The sequence below is a fragment of the Zalophus californianus genome, chromosome 16, assembly GCF_009762305.2.
Source record: "Zalophus californianus isolate mZalCal1 chromosome 16, mZalCal1.pri.v2, whole genome shotgun sequence".
NCBI lineage: Eukaryota > Metazoa > Chordata > Mammalia > Carnivora > Otariidae > Zalophus > Zalophus californianus.
In genome coordinates this window covers 61,586,221-61,604,489 of record NC_045610.1, presented here as the reverse complement: position 1 = coordinate 61,604,489, position 18,269 = coordinate 61,586,221, and the positions used below count along the sequence as shown (strand labels likewise).

At 55.5% G+C, this 18,269-nt stretch overlaps 1 protein-coding gene across 1 annotated transcript; it reads left to right on the top strand.

Moving 5' to 3' along the window:
• The first annotated feature begins 13,356 nt into the window (after positions 1-13,356).
• Positions 13,357-16,444, top strand: ARHGDIA (Rho GDP dissociation inhibitor alpha). The gene is made up of 6 exons (XM_027568271.2): positions 13,357-13,465; positions 14,944-15,159; positions 15,262-15,345; positions 15,600-15,676; positions 15,761-15,824; positions 16,033-16,444. Exons 2-6 carry the CDS (start codon positions 14,970-14,972, stop codon positions 16,230-16,232), a joined length of 615 nt encoding a protein of 204 aa, XP_027424072.1. The 5' UTR covers positions 13,357-13,465; positions 14,944-14,969; the 3' UTR covers positions 16,233-16,444.
• The last annotated feature ends 1,825 nt before the right edge of the window (positions 16,445-18,269 follow it).

The window sequence follows — 18,269 nt, the reverse complement described above, 5'->3', positions numbered from 1 at the left end:
CTGGAGCCATGTGACTTGTGCCCTGCCACAGTCCTCGCTTGGGCCTGACGGGAGCATGGGGAACAGTCCTGCCCGTCTCTGCTCCACCCTTCCCGCCCCCATTACCTGCCACTTGTGCGGAGTGAGAGGTGGGTTGTGGCACCCCGTGTTGTTGCCAGATTTCAGGTGGCCAGGTTGGGCTGTCCCTCTCCTCCTGGTGCTCTGCTTCTCAGAAACAGGGATCAGCACCCCTGACTTTGCAGCATAACCCTCTCCTGTTTCTCTCTCTCACATCAAAGCAGGAGCAAGCCAGCAAGTGTGCCCTTGTTTGTGTCCGGTGAAATGCTAGGGGGAGCTGTGGCAGAGTCGAGTGACGCGCACAGACCTGGAGGGGCTGGTAGACAGCTGCCCCATCTGGACTCCCTCTGGGACCGAAGAGAGCAGGCCAGAGATGTCCCTTGGTCACTTGCCCTGCCGTGCTGCTCGGAAGCAGCTGAGATCCCCGTGGGGGGATGGGCAGGAAGACCCCACTGAAGTCCTCAGGGTTCCCCTCCCCGCTCTGGAGGTGGTGCCAGCTGTGCCTAAAAGCCAGCGAGACCTAGGGGCCCCAGATCCGCGGCCCACAGGCACAGTGTAGGGTGCAGCGGTGGGTGGAAGGTGGTGGTGGCTGTGGAGCAGAGAGCTCTGGGAAGGCCGGTGGGCCGTGGAGCACAGAGCTTCGTGGCAGGACGGCGGGGACGTGCCCTGCAGCTCAGGCTGCTCCCAGGGCGATTTCCACGTTGCTGGCGGTGCCTTTAACTGCCAGTCCTCCACTGTTGCTGCGGAGCCAGTGGCTGTCGCTTGAACGGCCTGCTTCACACTAGGCACTGGATGGAAAGGTGACTGGCATGATCTGGCTCAGCCCTGGAGGAGCCCAGTGTCACGGAAAGGGATCGGCATGTGCCCGGCCTTGGCTGCTGTGGCTGCAAGGGAGGGACGGGCTTGAGGTCAGATGATCCGGGCACAGTGGGGCGGTGTCCCTGGGAGGTGGTGTCTGGCTGAGCAGCCACGCGGTGGGTGGGGGGCTGCCTGAAGAGGACACCTGCTGGAGGGGGACCGTGGGCCCAGGCCAGAGGCCACAGGCACTCAGACTGACAGCCACTGGAATGGGGGGGGCTGGGGTGGCGGCTCAGAGGCGCTAGAGCCATGGCTGAGGGTGCCAGGCGTGGGGAGAAAGGCCCAAGAGGAAAGCAGGGGAAGTGGCGACGCCCAGTGTGGGATCTAGGAGGCAGGCAGAGACCCCAGACGCGGATAGGTGTCCCATGAGTGCTTGGCGCCGGACGTCGTCAGTTTAGCAGCTGGACACGTGGACACTAACAAAGCAGCGGCAGGTGGTGTGGCCCAGGGAGGTTTGGAGGTGACAGGAGAAACTGGAGGGGGTGACATCACAGGAGCTGGGGAGACCACGGACGGGGGGGAAATGACCTTGTGACTTCATGAGTCCAGGGGGGTGGATGGAGCCGGATGCCACGCAGCCTCGTTAGGAGCCGGGAGCGGCCTCGATTGCCTTGAACTTTTTAACTCCTTATTTGTGAAACGGGAAACCTCATTTTATTTCAGGAGTTGGAGGACCCTATAACTCTCTATGCTGGGATGCTCCTGAGAGGGAGAAGGGGGGCTGTTGTGTATGCAGAGACGGCATCCGTGATCCAAGGCAAACTGGGCATCTGGCCACCAAAAGGACAGTGTCAGGTGTCCCTGCAAAGGTCAGCACTCTTCGTCCCCCAAAGTAACAGTTAAATGAGGGAAAGATGAGATAATATTTGGTGGTTTTACACGTTTTTCTCCTGCGCATCGCATTCTCTGCTCAGAGGCTGAACTGCAATTGTCCAGCGCCCCTCACAGCCACCCCGGTGGACTGGGCTGCCTCCTTAGCCTGGACTTGGGACGCTGTCCGGCCCTCTTCCTGGCCGGCGGTCCGCGTGGAAGCTCAGTGGTGGGTCCAGGAGTGGGTACGTGATCCACTTGGCCTGTCCGAGTTACTCTTCACGTGATGAGCGGGAAGCCAGCCCCGGGGAGGAGCGGCAGGATGCCTGCAGCAATGGGAGCCCCTGGGCCTGACTTGTCATCAGATGGCTCGTGAGGAGAGGGGCCAGTCAGCTGCTGAGCACATTCTTGGCTGTTCCTTAGTTGAGCAAAGATGCATGTGGTCACGGAGCAATCTGGAATGAGAAGCAGCAGGCCTCTCCACTTGAGGACTGTAGGAGACAGCGGAGCCAGGGCGCTGGATTCAATGAGCCATGGTTGCCCTCGTCCGACGCCCTCGGGGCCCCCTAATCTACTGTGTGTCTGTGAACACCCCCGGAATGAGCACGGTTGGGGTCTTGCCTTCAGGGAGCTGAGCGTCTAACGGGAGACGAAAGTGAGAAATTGTGATACGGTCCAGGAAGTGTGGGAACATAGCCTCAGAGCATCTCTTTTGTCCCCACAGCTACTAGCCGTCGAAGGTCCGTGCCTCCCGCACTGCCGGGCCTTCCGTGCACATCTCGTGCGTGCCTGCCACGCGCCAGGCGCCATCCCCTTGTGCTGGAAACAAATCCCTGCCCTCACAGATGTCCGCTCTGATGGGGGCCAGACTGGCGGCAGGGAGGGGAATACAGGATGTCAGGGGTGCCCGGCCAGGTCCATCGGCGGAGTGTGTGACTCTTGATCTTGGGGTCATGGATTTGAGCCCCACGTTAGGGATAGAGTCACTTAAAAAATAGGGACACCTGGGTGGCTCAGTCGGTTGGGCATCTATCTGCCTTTTGCTCAGCTCGTGACCCCAGGGTCCTGGGATCGAGCCCTGCATGGGGCTCCCTGCTCAGCAGGAGAGTCTGCTTCTCCTTCTGCCCCTCCCCCTTCTTGTGTGCGCGCTCGCTCGCTCTCTCAAATAAAATAAAATCTTGAAAAAAGATACGCTTAAAAAAATAACATATTCCATCAACACAGAGGGTGATGGCACCAACAGAACTGATTCCCCAGTGCTCTCCAGACCTTGTTACTACTGTAGGCGCTCTGTTTTACTTATTTATTTTTATTATTTTTTTGTCACCTCGACTCCCAACGTGGGGCTCAAACTTGCAACCCTGGGATCGAGAGTCACATGCTCTACACTGAGCCAACCAGATGCCCCTACAGGACTTTTTTTTAAAGGACAGCTTTAGTGAGACATAATTGACATACCATAAAGTTTCCCCATTTGGAAGGTAGAATTTTAATTTTGCAGTGACTTTATGGTATTCACAGGCTCATAACCCAGCACCACATTCAAATTCCAGAATATTTTCATCACCCCAAAAAGAAACGCACTAGCAGTGACCCCCTACTCCTCCCCCAGTCCCTGGCGTGCACGAGCCTGTTTTCTGTCTGCGGATTTGCCGATCTGAGAGGTGGCACGTAAACGGAATCGTACCACACGTAACCTTCTGTGTCAGGCTCCTCTCACTTGGCGTCACGTTTTCAAAGTTGACCCGTTTGCTAGCACGGATCGACACTTAAGTGTTTTTCTTGCCTGACCCTCTGTGACCATGGACGGCTTTGTTGCCCGCACTGTGCAGTGGACCTGCCTTTGGGCTGTTGCCACCGGGCGTGGGGGGGTGCTGGGTCTTCCGTGAACACGTGTCTCTAGGACAGGAGTTGCTGGGTCGGAGGGCTGCTCCGGCACACGCTTGCCCGCCGGCCAGGCGCGGGGTTCCCAGCTCGCCCTGTCTGCCTTATCTTAGCCAAACGTCAGGTGCGAAGAGGGATCTCCCCGTGGTTTCGCTTGCACTTTCTTTTCTTTATTATTCTTATCCTTTAAAAAATAAAATCTGGATCGAATAATCGTGATCACGGATAAGATGCGCCTCCCTGGACTCCACCTGGGAGCACTGGAGGCCGGAGTGGAGCTCAGTGTCCTGTTAGCAGCGTGCACCACGCTCGACAGAGTCACTAAAGGTTGGTTTTGTTGGATGTGACGAAGCACATCTCTTGGCAGTGCCTCGTGTTACGTAAATTTTACGGAAATAGTCTCAGACATGTTAAGCTCTTCCTGAAGTTGATACAGCTACCAATTTCTGTTCGGTCTTAGCCTTATCATTTCTAGTAATGTCAGCCTATTTCTCTGTTCAACTGTTAATGTCCTTAGGTGTTACTTTGTAGTGTTGATGCTCGGATTTATAGGAAAGAAGTGAGAACAGTATGGGGTGTTCCCGCGGGCTTCTCACCCAGATTCCCCAAATGCTGGCATTTTCCACTTTTTTAATCTGAACTGATGGGAGAGTGAGTGCAGCATGAGGCCACTTTACCCCAAATCCTTCTGTGTCTATTTCCTTAAAAACAAGGATATTCAGAAAATAAAAAATAGGGCAACCCTGTTGGGACTCCTCTCACTCTTGAGAGCTGCTTCTGTATCTTCACTTAATAAACTTCTATCGCTTTACCCAAAATAATTAATTAAAAAATAAAAACAAGGATATTCTTGGGGGCCCTGTGTGGCTCCATCGGTGAAGCATCTGACTCTTGGTTTCGGCTCAGGTCGTCATCTCAGGGTCGTGAGATCGAGCCCCGTGTTGGGCTCTGCGCTCGGCCCGGAGTCAGCTTGAGATTCTCTCTCTCTCCCTCTGCCCTTCTCCCACGCCCTCTCTTAAAAAACAAAACAAAAACCACAAGGATATTCTTTCACATAATCAGACACTGTGACACTATGCCATTATCTGAACTGCAGATCTGCTTCAGTTTAGCCAGTTGGCCTGTGTCCTACATGCTTTTCCTGTCCACAGGGAAAGGAGTGCCCTGTCCGCTGACCTCAAGGCGTCTGTGGTTGTCTTCAGCCTTGCCTTCTCTTTTGTGACACTTTTGAAGTTTGACCCCATCAGGGATTGTCTCGCTTTTTTATGAATAGACCAGGGTTATGCATTCCTGTTAAGAATACCACAGATGCGCTGTTCCCAGCACATCCTATGGGGTCCGGGATGGCGGTCTGTCTAGTTATCGGTGAGGTGGTCTTGCTCACTGGTCCAGGTAGGAGCTGCCCTGGGTGTCTACTACAGAGTGACTGCTCTCCACTTGGTGACCCACAATTATCTTGAGGGAGACAGTGTGAGATTAAGTGAATACCTGTTTCTCCAAGTTCTGCCCAGTATTCTTAGCATCCTGTTGGGCAAACATTGTCACCATACTGTCTCATGGTGTCTTTACATTCCCCTCATTCCTTCAACTTTTTTTCTAAAAGATTTTATTCATTCATTTGAGAGAGCGCGCACACACACACACACACACACACACACACACACACACACACACACACACACACACACGAGCAGGGGGAGTGGCAGAGGGAGAAGCAGACTTCCCGCGGAGCAGGGAGCCCGACGCGGGGCTCGATCCCAGGACCTGAGATCATGACCTGAGCCGAAGGCAGATGCTTCACTGACTCAGCCACCCAGGCGCCCCCTTCAACTTTAATTGGAATTCTTTCCTAAGCAAGACCATTTCTAACCACTTATTTGGTTATTTATATCAGCATAGACTCAAGGATATTTATTTGATTCTATGAGTCATAACCTGGGAGCTGTTACTTTGTTGCTCAGACTGTTTTAGCTTCAGCCATCAGGAACCTACTGTGGGGGCGCCTGGGTGGCTCAGTCCTTAAGCGTCTGCCTTCAGCTCAGGTCATGATCCCAGGGTCCTGGGATCGAGTCCCGCATGGGGCTCCCTGCTCAGCGGGAAGCCTGCTTCTCCCTCTCCCTCTGCTGCTCCTCCGGCTTGTGCTCTCTCTCTATTTCTGTCTCAAATGAATAAATAAAAATCTTTAAAAAAAAATGAGTGTTTACCTAATTTAGTTTCAGAACTGCTAACCGAGAACCCTGCGAGACACGATCACTAACCAGGGTACGCAAGGTATTGAGTTCTGTTACTTTTGTGTTGAGCTATGGAGTATCTAGTAAAAAAGTACTGTTTTCCAAAGCTGTTCGGTGAGTCCTTTTCTTCTCTGCCCCTTAGGTGTAATTGGTACTATAGTTAGGTTCATTGGTTACACTTTGTATTCCACTGTGGCTTACCCACATATCCTGGGGGATTTTTGGGGGGGGGGTAACTTAAATATATTAGTTGTTGCAGAATTATACATGGTTGTGTAGGGGCGCCTGGGTGGCTCAGTCATTAAGCGGCTGCCTTCGGCTCAGGTCATGATCCCGGGGTCCTGGGATCGAGCCCCGCATCGGGCTCCCTGCTCGGCGGGAAGACTGCTTCTCCCTCTGCCACGCCCCCTGCTTGTGTTCCCTCTCTCGCTGTGTCTCTCTCAGTCAAATAAATAAAAATCTTAAAAAAAAATAAAAAAATAAAAAAATAATAAACCCAGATCTACATGGTTGTGTAATGTTCATAAATGTTTATCTGACTTACACTAATTGGCTGTTATTATCAATGACTCACTCTGGGATCAACCCACCATTGGAGGAAAACAGCAATAAATAATATGTAGTTAAAGATTTTAATGCAAAAATAAAACCATCAGAGTACCAGGAAATAAGCTCATTAATTTAAAATATATCAATTTGTCCGTGATCATTTAGCCTAAGCTAGGCCAGAGCCAATTTTTATGTAATCTATGCAAGTTGTAAAAATAAATTATAAAATGTGTTAGCATGCTAATTAATTAACGGGAGCATGCCGGGATTTTTAGTGTACAAATCCATCACAAGTCATTCGAGTTACCATTAATGATTTTATAGACTTTAACATTTCCTTTTGTTATTGGCCCTGTCAAATATATACACATCCAGGTGATTATAATGATACCTTTAAAAAAAAAAAAGATTTATTTATTTATTTTAGAGAGAGAGAGCAAGCCCAAGCTGGGGGAGAGGCAGAAGCAGACTCCTCGGTGAGCAGGGATCCCAACATGGGGCTTGATCCCAGGACCCTGAGATCATGACCTGAGCCCAAGTCAAGAGTTGGATACTTAACCAGGCGCCCCTTGATACTTAAGAAAAAAAAAAATCTAATTTTCATCATTGGAGGTTACTTGGGCTCTAATTTATTCTAAAAATTGGCAGATAAACAGAAAAAAATCAATCTCTTTTTCTATACAAATTGTATTTTGAAGGGATAACATAGCCAGGGAGTCCAGGTTTTTTTAAAAAGAATTCCAGCTAAGAAATGCAGAAGTATTAGAAAATCACCATTTTATGATGCCTAATAAAACAATACTTGTTGAGAACAATCCTTAGAGGCTGCTGAAGCCATTGGATGAAAGGTCGATGTGGCAATTGATGACAGGGGGGCCAGCCTGAGGTCCCAGAGCCGGCTACACCTCACTCCAGGTGGGACGAGCAGAGTGTACCCTGAGGTGAAGAGGTGGGAAGCCGACAGCCCTCTGAAAGCTGACCTGGGGCTCAGCCAGCAAAATGGTAGAGGAACACACCACGCCACCCCTGGAGGGTCTGATCAGGCAGATCCAACCTGAGCCACCCAGGCGTCCCTTGAACAAGAGTTCTGAGACGGAAAAATTGAACACTTAGTATTTGATAATACTAAGAAAGCATTGTTAACTTTGGTAGGTATGTTAATGGTATTGTTATATTGAAAATAAGAATCCCTATTTTTGCAGGTGAAATGGAAAAAAGCAGAAGCTCAAAAAAATTAAAAACTTAGGGCAGGGAGGGCTTCTAAAAACTTATATAAATCAAAAAATTCCAAAAATTTAAGACCAAACATGAATAGGCAATTCACAAAAGAAACAAGAAAATATGCCCTTTTTGGGGTGCCTGGCTGGCTCAGTCAGTGGAGTGTGTGACTCTTGATCTCAGGGTTATGAGTTTGAGCCCCATGTTGGGTACAGAGATTATTTAAAACTAAAATCTTTGGGGCACCTGGGTGGCTCAGTCATTAAATGTCTGCCTTTGGCTCAGGTCATGATCCCGGGGTCCTGGGATCGAGCCCCGTATCAGGCTCCTGCTCCACGGGAAGCCTTCTCCCTCTCCCACTCCCCCTGCTTGTGTTCCCTCTCTCGCTGTGTCTCTCTCTGTCAAATAAATAAATAAAATCTTAAAAAAAAAATTAAAAATAAATTAAGATATAGTACTTAAAAAAAAAAAGAAAGAAAATGAAAGTCAAGGGGCGCCTGGGTGGCTCAGTCGGTTAAGCGTCTGCCTTCGGCTCAGGTCATGATCCCGGGGTCCTGGGATGGAGCCCCGCATCGGGCTCCCTGCTCGGCGGGGAGTCTGCTTCTCCCTCTGCCTCTACCCCTCCCACCCCGCCCCACTTGAGGTCTCTCTCTCTCTCTCAAATAAATAATAAATAGAATTAAAAAAGAAAGAAAAGAAAATGAAAGTCAAGCCATAGAAAATATTTCAAATCAGGGCTGCCTGGCTGGCTCAGTAGGTGGAGCATGTGACTCTTGATCTCAGGGTTGTGAGTTCAAGCCCCATGTTGGGTGTAGAGATGACGTAAAAATAAAATCTTAAAAATATATATACTTCCGGGGCGCCTGAGTGGCTCAGACGTTAAGTGTCTGCCTTCGGCTCAGGTCATGATCCTGGAGTCCTGGGATAGTGTCCCGCATCTGGCTCCCTGCTCAGCGGGGAGTTGCTTCTCCCTCTGACCCTCCCCACCATGTGCTCTCTTTCTCTCATGTAAATAAATAAAATGTAAAAAAAAAAAAAAAGATATTATAAAATATATATATATATATATTTCCAAATCATACACCTGGTAAAAGATATCCAGAACATATAAATACTATTACACCTGAATAAGACAACCCAATTTAATACTGGACAAGAGCCTTGAGTAGATGTTCCAAGGAAGACTCTTCATCAGGGAAATGCAAGTCAAACCCACGAGACACCACATCACACTGGGCTTTAATCAAAAAGACAGACAATGCCAAGTATCATCAAGGGTGTGCCTGACTGGAAACTTCTTATATCGTCAGCAGGATTGTAAAATGGTACCTCCACCTTGGAAAACACGGGGAATTCCACTTTTGGGAATCTACCCGAGAGAAATGAACATATGTTCACACAAGGACAAATGCAAATGTTCACAATCGACAAAAGGAAACAAAAAGTCCATCAATTGGCAAATGAGTAAAAGACAATGTGCTATTACTTATACAATAAACAGGACAAAGTACACATTCTGGGCCAACATCACTCCAGGGGGACCACAAGACAGCCTAAGACTGTTGGTTGTACGACTCCACATTTATAGGTACAGAAAGGACAGCGGTTGCCAGGGTCTGGGAGAGAGGGGCTGCTGGGAACAGGCAACAAGGACAAATAGCTCAACAAAAAAGTTTGGAGTCATGTTTCTACGACTCTACACAGTTACTAAAAAATAATTGAATTATAAACTTTGGATGGATGGATTTTGTAAATTATACCTTGATAAAGCTGTAAAAAAATTAGTTTGTCTATGTCATTTACTATTTTATTTGAATGCTGTGGAAAGTTTTAATTCACAGGGTTTTTTTAAGTACTGTGCATTAACATTTATTAATTACCTCGTAGATATTCCTGTGACATGGGAGAGCACGGGGCCCCTCGGTGGTCTGTCCCGAGGCTGTTGCACGCTTTTCAGGTGCATCTGAGGAAAATGTTTGATGCCGTAAAAATGCTGCAGTAAACCTTGTCACCAAACCCCTGCTCCCATCCATGGTGATTTCCTCAGGGTACGTTTGTAAACGGGTCCTTGCTGAGACACGCCATCTGAACACTGTTACACTGTAAGGTGTCTGTTCACGGCGTGCTCCCAGCCCCACCAGCCACCCCCGTGTCAGGTAAGGCCATGCTGTTATCTGCACTCTCACCTCTCTTAGGTTCTTTGCTAATTTGATAAAAAGTTCAAAATAGTGTCACGGCCCCCTTGTGACGGTGCAAACACTAAAGGAAGCACCACACCACATTCCCCACGGGCTGGTTCCCACAGGTCCGCTCTCCACCCCCACAGAAAGGACAGGGGACAGGAATGGCTCAGTGCTGGGCTGGGGTGCTGCCCCCAGGGTCTCAGCCGTGGGGGGCTCTACAGGACCCCAGGGCCCTTCAACAGGACACTACATGGAGCAGAGAGGATGATTCTATGGATTAAGACACAGGCACACATCTAACTGTAACGCGTGCAGTTTAACTTGATTCCGATTCCACCAAAAAGTGAAAGAACCTTCACAAGGCAATCAAGGAAAATACTGTTTGGATCTCTAATGATGCTTAGGACTGTTGAGACTTTTCCTGGTTGGTATTCCAGATGCTGACCACTCCGTAAGAAATTACCCAAAACCCAGTGGGAAGCAAATGCGTTTCTCTATCACCCTCACAGATGGTGCAGTTCAGGCAGGGGGATGGGATGGTTTATCTGGTGCTGTGGGGCAGGGCTTCTGGGTTGTGAGCCCCAATTTTCAGATTAAGAAAAGCCACACCCCTGCCTCTCTCTCACCTGCGCCCTGAGCAGAGGCCAAAACAGGAGGAGATCTTTGGGGGTCCTGGGAGGCATTGTGTTTACAGAAGGGGAATGTGCGGGCCACATGTTCTTTGCTTTTCTTCCCTTCGAAAGAGGTGGACTCTAACTCCCTGCCCTTAAACCTGGGCCGGCTCAAGTTCTGGGCTTTACCAGTGAAAAGCTGCAGGAGTTTGGCTCCTGGCACTTCCTCGTGGGTTCACATGGAGGCTTGTGAACAGGCCTCTCAGAACATGGGCTCTTGGGCGCCTGGGTGGCTCAGATGGTTAAGTGTCTGCCTTCGGCTCAGGTCATGATCCCAGGGTCCTGGGATCGAGTCCCGCATCGGGCTCCCTGCTCCTTGCGAGCCTGCTTTTCCCTCTGCCTCTCTCTCTCTCATGAATAAATAAATAAAAAAATCTTTAAAAAAAAGAACATGGGGCGCCTGGGTGGCTCAGTTGGTTGAGCGACTGCCTTCGGCTCAGGTCATGATCCTGGAGTCCCGGGATCGAGTCCCACATCGGGTTCCCTGCTCAGCAGGGAGTCTGCTTCTCCCTCTGACCCTCTTCCCTCTCATGCTCTCTATCTCTCATTCTCTCACTCAAATAAATAAATAAAATCTTAAAAAAAAAAAAGAACATGGGCTCTTGGAATCTGGCTGCCAAAATTGCACAGGAGTCGTGCGGAAGGGCCTCGGGTTGGGGCCCCAGTGTGGACCTGATGTGACTGCAGCTACACTCAGCCCAAGAATAGCAGAGAGTTGTGACTCCCTGCTCCAAGCCCCTGCATTCTGGAGTGGTCTCTCACACAGCAGTGGATGCGTGAACAGAGTGGATGATGGTACTGTGGTTGTTGCTTCTCCCCAGAAAGGATCCCCTTCCTTTGAGATAGATATGCGCTCAAATAGTGACGGTGGAAATACCCTCTGATGTTTGCTTCAAACCGGCTGCATGTATGGGGAGGAGGGAGGGCACAGTGGAACCAGACAGGTCCCAGGCTGGTAACTGCTGAAACTAGGCGGCAGGTGCACGGGCTCATAACACCGTTCTTTCTACTTTGGTGCTGTGGTGGGCCACCTCCAAGAGAGGCCCAACGCCTCGCCTGCCGGTATTCATCCCTGTGGCCCCTCCTACACCGTCCTAGGGCAGGTCGGTGTGGCCAGAAGAGTGCAGGAGGGACCCTGCTTCTGAGATTCAGGTTACTAGAGACAGCACGGCTTCGTCTTGAGTGCTTGCTGTTTCCCTGGCTCTTGTTCTCTGTCCACCTCCCTCTGAGGCCTCACCTGGGGGAAGCCAGCTACCCTGCTGTGCGCAGCCCTCTGGAGAGGCCAGGAGTTGTAGGTGCCAGGGCACTAAATCACTCCAGCCCACAAAGAACTGAGCCTCCTGCTCACAGCATTTGCAAGAGCTTGGCATTCCAGCAGATCTTAGGGGCGACCGCTCTGGCCAACAGCTTGCTGCAACCTCTGGAGACCAGGAGCCAGGACCGCCTGCCAAGCAGCTCCCTGATCCTCAGGAACTGTAGAGTAACTGTTGTTTTAAGCCGCTAAATGAAGGGTGCATGTTTTTACACAGTAACAGATTCCGAATAAAATCCATGTTTGAAACTTTCTACGACAGGATTGATTTCTGTCTTACTTTTTTTAAAAGCACTTAAGGAGGGGCGGCGGGGCGCCTGGGTGGCTCGGTTGGTTAAGCGACCGCCTTCGGCTCAGGTCATGATCCTGGAGTCCCGGGACCGAGTCCCGCATCGGGCTCCCTGCTCGGCGGGGAGTCTGCTTCTCCCTCTGACCCTCTTCCCTCTTGTGCTCTCTCTCATTCTCTGTCTCTAATAAATAAATAAAATCTTTAAAAAAAATTAAAAAAAAAAAAAGGAGGGGCGGCGCCTGGGCGGCTCTGATGGCTAAGCGGCTGCCTTCGGCTCAGGTCGGGATCCCAGGTCCCAGAGGGAAACCCGCATCCGGCTGCCTGCTCAGCGGGGCGTCTGCTTCTCCCGCTCCCGCTCCCCCTGCTTGTGCGCTCTCGGATGAATAAATAAAATCTTAATAAATAAATAAATAAATAAAAAGCAAGTAAATAAATAAAAGCCCCTGCGTTATGTGAAAGCGCCTTTTCCTCTACCTGCAATTCGCGGGCTGTGGCTTCCGGGTTTACGACAGGAAGCCTCCCAAGCAACACATGGAACCGTGCCGCACAGTAAGCGCACGGCGCGACTGCTAAGTTATACCCAAAATCCGCAATATTCCTCAAATATCAAAAAATCTCCCAAAGATAGCCAGGTTCCTATTTTGCATTCAGTTCGTGGCCGAACACGCCCTCCACACCATGAATGGGCCGTGCGCCGGCCCGTGCCGGCCGCGATCCCCGCCAGGCCCCGCGGGTCGGACCGAGGCCGAGGGCAGCGGCGCAGGTGGGCAGGCGCCCCGGGACCTGCTGGGGGCTCGAGTGTCCCTCGGTCTGCGCGCGGCACAGGTCGGACACCGGCCGCAGCCGGGGGCTTCTTTCGCGCACGGGGAACAGCGGACGGAAGCGACCGGGGCCACCCGCGCCGGGGAGCCTCCGAGGTCGCGCGGCGACGAGCGCCTCGGGCACAGGCTCCCCCCTCGCCGCGCCGGGAGCCCAGGGCGGCCGGGGAGCAGTCGGACGACCGAGACCGCCGGTCCCCGCGCTTCACAGACGCGCGTCAGGGCTCCTCGGGGCCAGGTCATGACGTACGGGGGACGCACGCGAGGCCGTGACACTGCCCCATGCCCTCGGCTGGCGGCCGAGCCCCGAGGACGCCCAGGACCAGAAAACAATGGCAGCAGGGCGCGGAAAGCCCCAGGCCGGCCCGAGCTCGCGGGACGCGCCCACGAGGCCGCCTCCACAAGATGGTGGCGGCGCGCTCCCGGCAGCCCGCGCGCGCGCGCGCATGCGCCCTCCGCCGCCCGCCCGGCGCGAGCGGAAGTCGCGTGACCCCGGAAGTGGCCGGCCGGGCGCGCGCGGGCGGGGCGGCGACGTTCGTCATTCCGTGCGGGAGGGAGCGCGAGAGCGGCGCGGTCGACCCTCCGGTGAGCGGCGGCGGCGGCGGCGGCGGCGGCGGCGGGCAGGGTGGGGTGGAGTGGGGCGGGGCGGGGCGGGGCCGGGGAGGGGGACGCCTTGGGGCTGGGGGCGCCGCGCCTTTGTTCGCGCCGCTCGCCGGGGGTGGGCGCGGGCCTCCTTAGGGGCCGCCGCCCGTGCCTCGCGGCGCCCCCGCCCGCGCAGATGCGCGCCGGCCGGACCCAGGCCTGGCGCCCCCTCCCCGGGGATGCGGGCGCGGCGCCCGGCCCGAGCGGCGTGGTCCCCGAGCACCCCGCGCGGTGCGCCCGCCCGCCCAGATTGCGGAGCCTTGCGGAAGGAAGTGTGGGCCGCGGCCATCGCACTCGGAGGAGCCTGTCGCCTGCGGACACACTTGGGTGGCGTCAGGGCGTGCGCCTCATAGAGGAATTCCAGAGGAAGCGGCCGGGAGGCCTGGAGAAGCGGGCGGGCCCCACCCCACCTGTGGCGGCCGGCCGGCCGGCTCGCGCTCCCGGCGGCCCTTTGTGAGGTCTGGTGCTCGGGCAGCCCCAGGCAGCCAGCCCGGCCCCGTGGGGAGAGGCGTTGCTCATCTTTCCGGGGCAAGCTGAGGTCTAGCGTGGCCTGGGCTCTGGGCCGCTCCTGTGCCGGCCAGAGGATCTGAGTGGGCTTCAGCTGTTCCTCAGCGATTCTAGCGGGGGGTGCGACGGGGATCCTTAACCTTAGGGAGCCCAGGGGGCTGTCCCCTGCGCTGCCCCTTGCTCCCCCAGCGCTGTCCCGAGCTCTTCTGGGCCAGGATCCAGGAGGAGAGGGTCCTGAGACCAGGTGGGCATTGCAGCACTTCCCAAACTCTAGGTCACATACTCTCACAAATTGGAAAGAAGGTTGGCAGATGGTTAGAGTTCCTCATGCCCGTCTGGGACCCACCTGTGGGGCTCAGGCTGGCGCGGTCATCTGAGCTCCAGGAGAACCCTGCGTTTGCAGGATGGGGCCTTGCTTCACTGTAGGACAGAGCCCAGTGAGTGCGTTTGGTCAGGGAGACCCAGGAGGAGGTGTTCCTCGGCAGCGGGTCTGGGCAGCTTCGAAAGAATCGCAGGACTTTCGAGGTGACCCCACCCTGTCAGTGGGGGCTGGGGGTGCTGTCTCCTCCCCCAGGCGTGGGCGATGTATGCTGGGTCTTCTTGGGGAGCAGGGCTGAGCAGGTCCTACTTGGGGATGCTCTGCCAGGACTTCCAGCCGGGTCCCCGAGGTGGGCAAGGCAAGGAGTGAGGCCCTCTCTGGGCTTCAGGAGCCTGTGCTGGGACTTGTGCAAAGCTCTGTGTGCGGTAGCTTTCCCCCAAAAGGCATATGTTCCCTTGGACCGGAATACGGGGTCCGGTTACCCTCGGAGGGTCTGTCAGTACATTGTACGTGTGCCGGCGGTGGGCTCGCTGAGGGGCCGGGGAGGGAAGCGCTGCGTCCCTTCAGGCTGCCACAGCCCTGTCCTTGCCCACAGGTGTCTCAGACCAGCGAGAGGTGAGCATGGCTGAGCAGGAGCCCACGGCTGAGCAGCTGGCACAGATTGCAGCTGAGAATGAGGAGGACGAGCACTCGGTCAACTATAAGCCCCCCGCCCAGAAGAGCATCCAGGAGATCCAGGAGCTGGACAAGGACGACGAGAGTCTGCGCAAGTACAAGGAGGCCCTGCTGGGCCGCGTAACTGTGTCTGCAGGTAAGCGGACTGACCCGTCACCTCTGGGTTTCTGCTGCCAGCCCCCCTGCCCGCCAGCGGCAGGTCGGGTGGGATGGAGCTCTGACCTGCCCTTGTCCGCAGACCCCAGCGTCCCCAATGTTGTTGTGACCCGCTTGACCCTGGTGTGTAGCACAGCCCCCGGCCCCCTGGAGCTGGACCTGACAGGTGAGTGGCATCGCTGAGGTCCTTGGCGGCTGGCACCCTGCTGTTTCTCAGAACGCGGGTGCCCTCTTGTGGGGGGCGGAGGAAGTGCAACCAGGAAGTCGGCCCGCTCTGGCTTTGGAGCGGCCTGGGTCCTGGGTGGGGCCTTGTGGGTGAGGGCGGGAAGGAAGGAGCGCGTGCGCCTGCAGGTGGGGGGTGCTGGGGTGAGCAGCTTCCTGTAGCTGAGCCTTTTAGTGTAGTTTTTTTCTCGGGCGCAGGCGACCTGGAGAGCTTCAAGAAGCAGTCCTTTGTACTGAAGGAGGGCGTGGAGTACCGGATAAAAATCTCTTTCCGAGTAAGGCAGACGCTGTGGGAGGTGCTGGGAGGCCTTGGGCCTGGAGGGCCCCCACCGAGCTCTGCCTGGGCTCTCTCTCTGCAGGTGAACCGGGAGATCGTGTCCGGCATGAAGTACATCCAGCACACGTACAGGAAAGGCGTCAAGAGTGAGTGGGGGGGGGCGGGGGGCGGCGGTGCTTGACCCCTGCCTCCAAGATGCAGTGGCTGCCCCTTGGCTGGCCTGTGGGAAGGGGCAAGGTGGAGGTGGCCGCCCAAGGGCTCTGGGATCAGGAGAGAGAGGAAGGAGGCAGTGTGTGCCCTCGGCCCTGGGTGGGGTCAGGCAGCTCTGGTGACCAGCTCGTCTCCTGCACACAGTTGACAAGACCGACTACATGGTGGGGAGCTACGGGCCCCGGGCAGAGGAATATGAGTTTCTGACCCCCACGGAGGAGGCGCCCAAGGGTATGTTGGCTCGAGGCAGCTACAACATCAAGTCCCGGTTCACAGACGACGACAAGACTGACCACCTGTCCTGGGAGTGGAACCTTACCATCAAAAAGGAGTGGAAGGACTGAGCCCTGGCCCGGGAAGCGGGCAGGCCTTCGGACAGACAGACGGACCTGTCTGACGCGCCCCCCCCCCCCCCCCCATCCCAACCCCTTACCAAAGTGCTGACGGGTCTGCCCCCCTGGCCGACCCTACCCGTCCCTCCGGGCCCTGCCCCGCAGGCCCCAGCCTCCTCGGTGGTCTTCGCCTAGCTGCTTCTGCCCCTGCTGGGGGGGTAGCGGGGGGAGGGAGCCTCCAGGCCAGGCCTCCACCTCCCCTTCCGTACCCCTTCGGGCTCCCCCACCTGTCCTGACCTGAGGCCCTGGCTTTTCCGAGGGAATCTCATGGGGTGCTCAGGTCCCTGTGGGCCTTTGCAGTTGCCCCGAATCCTGTTCGTTCTTTTCTTCCGGGGTGGGGGTGGGGTGGGGTGCATGATTCGAGGCCTCTTGGGGGCCAGCCACCCTCCTGCTTTCACCTGTCCCCGGTCAGTTCCTCCATCGCTGTCAGTAACTGTCTAACCATGATGCCTTAACATGTGGAACGTGTGCTGTGGGGGCCGTCACTAACCTCTAACCCCCCCATGTCTGCATGAGCATGTGGTCCCCCTGGTCCTTGCCCCATCTGCAGTCCCCGTGGCCCGGGGAGGTGTGGGGTGTGCTGCTCTTTCCCCCCCCTGCCCGTCAGGGCCTGGCCAGCCCCCTCCCCCGGCCAGGGCTGTGCAGACGGCTCCAGGGGCTGGGGGAAAGCCAAATTGCCAAAACTGAAGTTGCCTCCGTTCCCATCTGGGAGGCCAGGTGTCCTCATGCCTCTGCCTTCTTTGTCCCAGTGGGCAGTGCTGGAGCCCGCGGCCCCAGCAGCCAGCCCTCGGCAGACAAAGCCGGCGGCCGAGCCTTACTTGTCCCACCGGGGCCTGCCGGCCTGGAGTCGCGTGCCTGGCCTGTCAGTATTTATTGCCTCCATATGTGCCGTCCTCTGGGCCCCCTGGCCTGCCACCTCTGCCCCCAGGCTCGGTGCCACCATCCCCGGCAGGCCCTCCCCGGACCCAGCCAGGACAACTGCGGGACCAAGCGCGCACAGTCGGAGCCCTCCCCTGTGCCTCCCCTCCCCTTGCCTTCCTTGTTGGGCCCGGGCCTAGAATGTTCAGGAGCCTGACCCTGCTTCTCTTTTTCTGACCGGGAAATAAACTCCCCCAAAGGAGCCAGGGTGTCTGCTGCTTGTCTCTGGAGGGGGGTGGGGGGCGGCTGGGGTGCATGGGGTGGTACTGGGGCTTCCCCCTGGGCCACAGCCACTGCACTTGTGGCTGTGGAAGAGTGAATGGAAGGCTTTCGTACCAGTTTCATCTGGCCGGTGCTTCACTGGGTGTAGGCCTGACGTCTCCCCAAATTGCCCAAGTTACCCCGTTCTCGGCCAGTGTGGGGTGGGTGCACAGGTCTGTCTGGGAGTCTGGAGCACGGGCTCCATGGAGGAAATGCCGCAACCCTGAAGAAGGGGAAGCTTGCTGGAGATGAGACCTGTGCCAGAGGCAGTCCGTGGAGGGAGGGGGTGAGGGGGTCCCTGCATGGTGTGGCCGGGCTGCCCTGCGGTGGGGGCAGGAGGGCGCCGGGAGGTCGGTGCTGTGGGCGGCAGGGCTCTGGAGGGCCCCACGGGATCAGGGGTCCAAAGGTGGAACGGGTGAGGTGGGGTAGCCAGGAGGAGACTGGGGGACCCTCACTGCTTCGAGGTGCAGAAGGGCAGCAAGAGGGACCCCTGAAGGACAGCCAGTCCCATTGCCAACAAGGCCTCTATTGGACCCTGGGGGTGGTGGGGGGGGAAGGATGACCCTGGCCCCCCCACCACCCGAGGGCGTTAGCAACTATGTGCCCCCTCCCCAGCCCCAGGACGGAAAAAGGGCAGATGGGGAACCTAAGCTCCAGAAACCCTCTCGTCTGGCCTGAGGCCTGTTGTGAAACCTGTCTCCCCGCCGTCTGAGTGGGTTAGCAAAGGGGTTTTGTGCCACACGTGGTGGGGACGGGAAGCTGCTCTCTTAGAGGCTGCTGGCCACACCCCTCCTCCCAGTGCTTACCAGC